This window comes from Penaeus vannamei, chromosome 42 (assembly GCF_042767895.1).
Source record: "Penaeus vannamei isolate JL-2024 chromosome 42, ASM4276789v1, whole genome shotgun sequence".
Taxonomy (NCBI): domain Eukaryota; kingdom Metazoa; phylum Arthropoda; class Malacostraca; order Decapoda; family Penaeidae; genus Penaeus; species Penaeus vannamei.
Window position 1 is genome coordinate 25,052,314 of NC_091590.1, and position 10,000 is coordinate 25,062,313.

The window sequence follows — 10,000 nt, forward strand, 5'->3', positions numbered from 1 at the left end:
GCAAAATCCTCTGATAACTACTTCTGACTCCTTCCACGGGTTACGGCAAGAAACCAAATCATGCTGTCATGCACATGGCTACCCTCTCCAGCCAGGGCTTGACACAGCAGCTTCAAAAGCCATCTGAATTGAGCCTAAGGCCCTGTGCAAAGATGTAGGGTGGCATGACCCCATCACCCTCAGTGGAGACAACCTAAGACCTCCACAGTCATACATGTCACATCTTACTAGCAAAAGCATTGAACAGCAGTCATGAAGTCAGCATTTTGGTATCCTGTGCAAATCTTGATGATGCAGGTAACTCTTTACTCTATAATTTTTATTTTTATTTTCTGTAGTACTGATGACTATTTACCAACATCTCAACATGTCTAATTTAGCCAGAACACCCTTTATGTATGTATAAAGGGTGTTCAAGCTCCCCTCCCCTCCTCTCCCCTCCTTCCCTCCTCCCTTCCCTCCCTCCCTCCTCCCTTCCCTCCCTCCCTCCTCCCTTCCCTCCCTCCCTCCCTCCCTCCCTTCCCTCCCTCCTCCCTTCCCTTCCTCCCTCCTCCCCTCCCTCCCTCCCTCCCTCCCTCCCTCCCCTCCCTCCCTCCCTCCTCCCCTCCCTCCCTCCCTCCCTCCCTCCCTCACTCCTCCCCTCCCTCCCTCTTTTGATAACCCACCCCTAACCTACCTCAGCCTCCCTGATTACAGAGAAGACCTGGCCAAATGCTGTGACAGCCCTGAAGCCAATCACACACAAGTAGAGACCCACGCTCAGGCCAAGCTCCTGGTTCAGGTGTCGAAGGAAGCGTGAGCTCTCGTCTATTTGCTGTAGGGTTGTAGGAGAGAGAGAGAGACAATTACTAATTGCTGGATCTCTTTTCACCTGGGATAGTTCCTTTCATTGGATATGCATGTAGCAGCCGAGGAGACACAAAGCCGGTACACCTAAGGCGTCTTACTCCTTTTGTTACTAGTTTACCTGGTATGGTTGATGTTATCAAGATATTCAAAATACTATAAAAATGCTGATATTTCAAATCATTATTACTATAATCAATACTATTATTATCATTATCATTATTATTTTTATTATTATCATCATAACAAAAAACAAAAAATAAATAATAACAAATTAATAAACAAATATAACTTCACCTTTTAAACCAAAATGGGTTCAATAGTATGCTGAATATATATGAATAAGGATATCAAACATTTCCCCTAAATCTTATCTACCGAACCCTGAGACCATTCATACCACATGCCAATACCTTGTCTACCACATACCAAGACCCTCATGCAACGGGAACGACGAAGGGAAGGGCAAGAAAACACACAAATATCCCGAAGGCCTTTTCACTATTGCTTCGTCAGGGAATAAGCAATAGTGAAAAGGCTTTCGGCATATTCGTGTGTTTTCTTGCCCTTCCCTTCATCGTTCCCGTTGCAATCTGTTCAACATGAATTCCACACAAGACCCTCATGTACTGCAGCTTCACTTTTTCCAAGAAGAGTGAGATGCTATGCTACAGGAGCATGGTTCTTCTAAATAATCAATAATATTTGAATAAAAGAAGCACTTAGAGAGCGCTTATCTTTGCCAAGGAAGTGGGGTCACAGATGCAATAAAAATATTCTCATCTGAAGACTTGCATTAAAATTGCCTTTCTCAAGTTCACCATGTTTACCTATCTCGCAATTCTAATGAATCCTTTTAAAACCAGATCCGGATCACCAAAAAAATTTAACGGCATTTAAGTTGAGCTATGAAACACCTCTGGTTCAAATTCCATAAAAGTCTGTTAATAATTTCTTGATTAATCCAGTTAACCATCTAACTAACCAACACTACTAAAAACATAACCTCCTTGTCAGAGGTAAAAAAATCATCAGTTAAATTAGGCTATCATCCCATGTCCTTATAACAGCCTATGCCCCAACACCCTCATCCAGCCCCAATCCCCTAAAAATATACAGGGAAACTGTAGAGAAGAGGGAGATGAATGAGCATCAATGAATAACATACGATCATAAACAAATCTGGGCTTTGTACCATACCCCAGTCCTCCACATCCTCACTATACCCTTCCTTGGCATCCTCACCTTCTTGGCGGAGTGTAGTGAGATGGCCCCCTGCAACAGCGTAGTCCTGATGAGGCCAAGGAGCGTGCACAACAAGTGGCACTGCGCACAGTAGAGCAGGACCCCTACCACCATTGCCCCGTCTCCTACCCAGAGGGACCCTAGGGCCAGCCCACACAGGACGATCTTGTCTGCCGTATCACTGGAAGGTAAAGGAAGGGTTAATGGGTATGTGTGAGGAGTTGTCTGGAAAGTTTAAAAGGTTGCGGCGATTAGGACAGAATCTGCGTGTGTGTGCATATGTCTATGCGTGTGTATGTGTTCATGTGTGAGTGCATGTTAATGTGTTTGTGTGTTTTCATGTGTGTGTTCATGTGTGTGTAAATTCATGTGTGTGTGTTTATGTGTGTGTGTGCCCATGTATGTGTCTATGTTCATGTGTGTGTGTGTGTGTTCATGTGTGTGTGTTCATGTGTGTGTGTTCATGTGTGTGTGTTCATGTGTGTGTGTTCATGTGTGTGCTTGTTCATGTGTTAATTTGTTCATGTGTGTGTGTTCATGTGTGTGTGTTCATGTGTGTGTATTCATGTGTGTGTGTTCATGTGTGTGCTTGTTCATGTGTGGGTGTGCTTATGTGTGTGTGTGTGTTGTATGTGTGTGTGTGTGTATTATGTGTGTATGTGTTCTGTGTGTGTGTATCTGTGTTTATATATATATATATATATATATATATATATATATATATATATATATATATATATATATATATATATATATATATGTATATATATATATATATATATATATAACAGAGAGAGAGAGAGAGAGAGAGAGAGAGAGAGAGAGAGAGAGAGAGAGAGAGAGAGAGAGAGAGTGAGAGAGGAAGAGAGGAAGGAAGAACGAAATAGAGAGGAAGCGAGAGAGTGAGAGTGAGAGAGAGAGAGAGAGAGAGAGAGAGAGAGAGAGAGAGAGAGAGAGAGAGAGAGAGAGAGAGAGAGAGAGAGAGAGAGAGAGAGAGAGAGAGAGAGATTCTTTGGATGAACAGATAGCCGAATATGTCAACACTGGTTTAACCTTGAATGATAAATATACATAAAGCATATTACAGTAACACATTACCTTTTCATTTCAGAGAAGCATTTACTCCTCTGAGAGGGTAGACAGTAAACAGTATGAGTAAGAGTTTGACAAGAGCTGTCATTGCAAAACAAAGACAAATACATTCATAGACATTTAACTGACTACTCAGGGTGGCATGCATTTCATGCCATGCCAAGAATTGCCATCTCATCTGGGACAGCTATGCCACACAATCAATACTGCAGTGTACTCAGAGCTTATACCCCTTCTGTCATGCAGAATTTGCACTGTGGTAGTTGACTGCCCTATTACTGCAAAACAGTAATAGGGCAACCAGAACTTTATAGAATGGAAATAAGCATGCTGGTTCCCTGCACATGCCATATGCCTTCATGTTTACACCATCCCTGTGTTTAGATGACCCAGAGGCATTAAGTTAAGATATAAAATGTATGACAAGTTTGTATCTACCTGTTTTCTTATTTACAAAGGGATGATTTAAATTTTGTTTATCTAATCACAGGGTTCTAGACTTGAACATAACATACAACATAACTTCCCCAAACCCAACCTCATTCTACCCAAATGCCCTTCCACACTCCCTCTAAACCCTCCCACCCCTTCCCACACCCCTATCACCCAGCCTCTTATCATACCTCGGCTGAATGATGGTGAAGGGGAGGTGTGGTGCGGCTGCGGCCAAGTGCAGGGCCAGGGAGGTCAAGGAGAGGGCCAAGCACAGAAGCCCCAGGACAAGCCAGGTGACCCATGCACAGCCCAGGCGACGCTGCTTCATCTGTTCCCACGGAGAGCAGGCCGAAATCAGGTACACCTGAAGGCATGAAAAGAAATTAGGAGAGAGAAAGGAAGATGAGGAGGGAGAACAGAGGTGGCTGGGCTTTGGAGATGGGGGGGAAAGAAATGAGGAAGTGAAGAGGGAGGTGGAGTTTTGATGAGAGAGGCCAATGGGAGAGTTTTGGAAGGCAATGGTAAGATTATGGGAGTGAGGGCCAGCAGGCAATGAATGTTAAAGATAAGTAAGAAGGTAAAGGAGGAAAGAGGAAAAGAATCTTTAGTTGTTTAGAGAGAGGGAAAAAAAACACCCACTTAAACAAGAGATGACAAAACATTTCCTCCTCCTCTCCTGCTCTTCCTCTTCCTTAACACTCCCTTTAGATACAGGAGGAGGAGGAAGAGGAGGAGGAGGAGGAGGAGGAGGAGGAGGAGGAGGAGGAGGAGGAGGAAGGGAGGAGGAGGGGAGGAGGAGGAGGAGGAGGAGGAGGAGGAAGGAGGAAGGAGGAGGAGGAGTAGGAGGAGTAGGAGGAGAAAGGGGAGGAGGAGGAGGAAGGAGGAGGAGGAGGAGGAGGAGGAGGAGAGGAGGAGGAGGAAGGAGGAGGAGAGAGAAGGAAGGAAAGGAAGGGAAAGGAGGAGGAGAGGGAGGAGGAGGAAGGAGGAGGAGGAGGAAGAGGAAGGAGGAGGAGGAGGAAGAGGAAGGAGGAGGAGGAGGAGGAGGAGGAGGAGGAGGAGGAGGAGGAGGAGGAGGAAGGAGGAGGAAGTAGGAGGAAGAGGAAGGAGGACGGAGGAAGGAGGAGGGAGGAAGAGGAGGAGGAGGAGGAGGAGGAAGGAAGAGAGAATGGAGTAGGAAGGGAAGGTGGAAAGGAGGAGGAGGAGGAGGAGGAGGAGGAGGAGGAGGAGGAGGAGGAGGAGGAAGAGGAGGAGGAGGAAGAGGAGGAGGAGGAGGAGGAGGAGGGAGGAGGAGGAGGAGGAGGAGGAGGAGGAGGAGGAGGAGGAGGAGAAGAACGCGGAGGAAAAGGAGGAGGAGGAAGGAGGAGGAAGGAGGAGGAGGAGGAGGAGGAGGAGGAGGAGGAGGAGGAGGAGGGAGGAGGAGGAGGAGGAGGAGGAGGAAGGAGGAGGAGGAGGAGGAGGAGGAGGAGGAGGAGGAGGAGGAGGAGGAGGAGGAGGAGGAGGAGAAGGAGGAGGAACAAAACAAAAATATCAACTAGAAAACTAAACAGGAGAACAGAAAGAAAAGGAAGGATACGGAGAAGGATAGGGAGAAGTAAATGGATAAAATATTATGATGAAGATACAGACATAAAAATAGAAGAAAAGGAACAAGGAAAAAGGTAAGAACAACAAATCAAGAATAGAGAACATCAAAGCCTCTCCAAGAGCACAAGGCAGGTCACCAGGAACAGGAGAAAACAAGAAGGAAAAGAAGGAAAATAAAACAGGGAAGAGGAAGGAAAATAAAAGAAGAAAGAGAAGAACATAAACAAGAAAAAGAAACAGGAGAGGGAAGAGGAAGAGAAGGAGAGCATAGACACTAAAAGAAAAAAGAAAATCAACATTGAAAATCAAAATAAAACACAGACAAAAAACACACACCCTCTCTAGCAGCGTCTGCAGGTGCTCTGGCTCGCCACACCTGAGCACAAGGCAGGTGACAAGGTAGGCCAGCAGGAACATGATACTTGGCACCACATATCCGAACACCAAGCTGCCCGAGCATGAATCTTTGCCGTCATTGTTTCCTTTATTGCTGTAAAAGTCCTCCTTCAATTCTGGAATGGGGTGATTGCAATGAGATAACGTGATGTGTTTGAACGACTGAAATGAAAGTTAAAATGACAGACACAACTAAAAGGGCAATCAGGGAGCAAATACCTTTACTCTTAATTTTAATTCGCCCTGATATCTTTACTTTAACAAAATAGGCAATACATCCAAAAAAAGTATCCAGATTAGAACAACTTGAGCTGGATAATAGCATTTTTTACATCTCAATTCAATGTGAAACTGACATAATAGTGACTTTCCTCGCTCAGACTGTATTTAGTCAGTATCTCCAGAGAAGCTAAACAACCCTAAAATCATATTTCTAACTAGATTACAATCAAAATCTAATTCCATCATTATCCATCTGCAACTACCGTAATATCTATAAGAAATCCACTACACTTAACACTTACTTACAAATCCACAGACCAACACCAAAAGTTACTCAACTGGTTCCTCTCCGACACAGGCAAACCCAGCCATCAATGATTCATCCTAAACTTTCTGCATACTCTTCTGCCAATATTTTACTACAAATCTACCAAGGTATATAAAAAAAAGTAAAATAGGCAGCACCACTTCAATATGGCCCACTGAACCCAAAAAAAGAAATTTACTTTTTCACTAGTTCATGCTGACAGTTGCTTTGTGTGTGGAATACTTTTTTATCATCAATTAAAGTGTTTCATATTTTTGTTTTACTTCTAGTAATTATAACATCGAGTAAATCATATAAATAATCATTCATCTTGCAATATCTGGTATCTCACAAGGTACCCTCATTAGCTAAATATAATTACATCATTTAGCTCTGCCTCATTTTCACTTACATTATATGTGTTTTCTCAATACATTTTCTTTGAAAATGGTTCAATAATGTCAATGGTAATGAGGTTATAGAAAAAATAAATAGAAAATCTTTATTAATATTTGCAATAACTATTAGAAAGAGGTTCAGCAATTGTTATGAAGCATTTTCATCAAGACTCAGAGGTGCTACCTGTGATATAAGTACCTTAAATCTATTCTGATTCTACCATCATCTATCCCCAAATGTTACCTCCCAAATTAACCATAATCTACCCCAAACAACCACTTTTTACCACAAATCTACTCTTAATCTAACCCGATCTATCCCAAAATTTTATCTCCCAACATCAACCATAATTTACCCCTAAACAAGCATGCTTTACCATAAATCTACTTTTATTCTAACCTTATCTATGCTAAAACATAATCACCAGCCATTATCTACCCTAAAAAAACATTCTACCACATCATCTACTTGTATTCAACTCTTAACCCACTAGGTACATGCACTGTCCACTGTGCTTTTTTCACTTTATCACTCCACAAATGTTTAGCCCATAAGAGGCCTTTACTAGTTATGCTTGCTCTTCCCTTTTTATATTTTCATGAATAAAAGTTTTTCTATCACTATCATTAAACATTATCATTATCATTATCTTAATAACTATCTTTATAATAGCATATAAATCAGGATTAAATTTTTCTCTCCAAAAAAGCAAAGAATGGAGTAAAGTGCCAACATCAGAGAGAACCAGTAAAAGACTAACTGGGTTTAGTCTCCAAGAGGTCAGTGACCAGTTCTGCGGGTCCTGATCTGGTTTCTGGATGTGTTAGCGCGTAAACAAACTTATCAAATGACAACCCCTGTGGACAGTGCTAGTGTCCATGGGTTAGTTTCCCCCACCAAGTACTCATCCACCCCGAATCACCACTGGAATCCAGTCTGCCGGTCTCTGAACCACAGCTGATTCGACCACATATTTCCGTTACAGACCATCAGTGAGTTGTGGCATAAACCTGATGACAGACACAATTGTTAACCAACAAATAAATAGATTAATAAATACGTAAGCCCAACCAATCATTTAACCACCTCCATTAACCAGAATTGACTTGGATAATCATTGTCAAATCACCATATCAGAATTCAATTGTGTGAATGAAAACATGTTAAATATGATATCAAATAAAATTCATATTGAATTCAAAGGTCATATTTTGCAATGGTATGGAAAAACAGAGAGAATGATTAGAACATAAAGAAAAACAAGCAGAGAAGATACTAACTATAAAGACCAAACATATAAATAACAATTAAATTTAATATAATGAATATAAAAAAAGGCAATTATTAGTATAAAGAAAACGTATGAGAGCAGAAGAAGCATAGAATATAATTTAACATCAATAAAAACTATAAGGAAAAGTAAGATGAAGACAGATTAATATCCGGAAACTGGCAGAGCCTCAAGACTCTTGAACACTCCCAGTTACCGAGCCTTTCACACACAAAAAATAAAATTTGATGTAGACACAACAAAAATAGTGTATATGAATTTAAAAAAAAAGAGAAAAAAAGAGAGATCTGGCTAAGCAGAGGACCCAGAAGTCCGGGTTGAGCTGTCAGTTTGTCCTTTCCAGCAATTGGATGCTTTATACTACATACCGACCTACCTGAAACACTTCCATTCAGGTGCTTCATGGGCTCGGTGCTTACTCCTCTGTCCCTTCTGATGGCAATAAGATAAAAAATAAATAAATAAATAAATAGGAATATAAAAAAAAGATAGAAAAGAAAAAAAAAGTTATTTGTGAATAGGAAATCAGTACAGAAACAAGATGGCATTGGACAGGTAGAGAAATATGTAAATGTAAACATACACACACAAAAATACTATTTTATTCAGTTATCAAAAATGCAATTCTTCACAATTTTTTAATGGTCTACCTCCGTGTCTGGTGTCCTACTGAGACCCTCTCTGACTAGGCATGCAGAAGCCGCATCTTACATGACTGGAAAGAACTTACTGAAAATATGATCAATTAGCATTTTAACTATTCCTTATGTGTATATACACATCCTTCAACACCTGCCCTACCCTCAGCACTAAGCCTATCCTTGGCACCAATCCCATCCTTAACTGCAATACTACTCTATCCTCAAAACTCAGTTACTGCCGTCACTCTCACTCCTTCCCTTTTCCCATCAAGTCCACCCCGCTATCACTACTTTTTTCATGCAACCACTCCTACCATTACCCTTTTGAAACCCACTTTTTTTCTATCACCATTTTCACACTATCAACCCTAAAGCCACCTTTTTCACCCCCTCAACACCTTTCCCACCCCAATTGCCAATTTCACAACCGCTTACTAACCTATCTTCACCATTATCGCCACAACCCCTCCTCCTCCTTAACCCTCTATACTCACCTCAGGCATATATTATACTGCAGGACAGGACCCCAGGCCAGGAAGAGCAGGAGGAAGGCGCAGTACAAGACACTAAACGCTCGCATGCACAGGCACAAATCAGCCCCATCTTTGCTCCAGGGACGATAACCTGGGGGGGAGGGGGGTAAAGGGTAATAATCATCATTATTATAACAATTGTAATTCTTCATATCATCAGTATTACAAAAATAATAAAAGCAATGACAAAAAAATGACAACGATGATAAGTCATATAAATAGGAATAATGACAAATTCAGAAGAATACCACACATAACAATCTCCGAAATAAATTGCTTGCAAATGCTCCGAGGTCCTTACCAAAAAAAGAGAAAATAATATCCCTGGGCTTGATGATTCTTTTTCTACAGTAGTGCAAGATTGCCGCTGTGTTGTAAGACTCTCCTGCGCATTCTGTGATTAGCGTTGCCTGAAAGATTGCAAAGATTTTATACTATCTATAAGGACTTATATGATGTTACTGAAGATTATATAATATTGTATAATAATGGATAATTGATACTGATTAGTTCTAGATACATAAAATATTGTACAACATATAATACTGCATAATACATAATCATATATGATATTGTACAAGGTTGTGAATATATATAATTCTGGGTAAATAAGATTATAAAAGCGTGTTATTACAAAGGATGAAAATTGAGATAGCAAGAATAGAATCATCTATATCAAAACATTTTTTAAAGAAAATAAAATGTACAGAAATTAGAAATCTAAAAAATAACATATTTATAAAGTTCTCGGGAGAAAAAAAATCACTTTTACCTTATATACTATAAACTTCTTAGCTCTACACCTCACTGACAGACAATTCATTTACTACCTCACGGAGAAATAAATCTAAGTTAGCTAGAGTATATGGAAAAACAATGCTCTCACACTTTACCTCATGAGAAAAGAGTTCATCCAGAGCCGAGCTCATTGAACTAGATCGGGGAGAATCATTGAGAATCTGTGCTCGACACAGGAGGTCTGGAGTCTGGCTGTCACTCTCCTCCTCGT

General features: G+C 41.0%; 1 protein-coding gene across 2 annotated transcripts in view; it reads right to left on the minus strand.

The window, feature by feature from the left end:
- GrlHz (Gustatory receptor-like Holozoa) overlaps positions 1-10,000 on the minus strand; it is a 13,050-nt gene that overhangs the window by 1,487 nt on the left and 1,563 nt on the right. For both annotated transcript variants that reach the window (XM_070118480.1, XM_027351493.2), the window contains exons 2-9: positions 9,885-10,000; positions 9,293-9,401; positions 8,953-9,082; positions 8,194-8,249; positions 5,539-5,714; positions 3,807-3,982; positions 2,092-2,272; positions 677-814 (exon numbers count right to left, since the gene is read on the minus strand). The exon at positions 9,885-10,000 is cut by the window's right edge. In XM_070118480.1, the coding sequence (XP_069974581.1) occupies positions 677-814; positions 2,092-2,272; positions 3,807-3,982; positions 5,539-5,714; positions 8,194-8,249; positions 8,953-9,082; positions 9,293-9,401; positions 9,885-10,000 (1,082 nt within the window). The remainder of the gene's footprint in view (positions 1-676; positions 815-2,091; positions 2,273-3,806; positions 3,983-5,538; positions 5,715-8,193; positions 8,250-8,952; positions 9,083-9,292; positions 9,402-9,884) is intronic.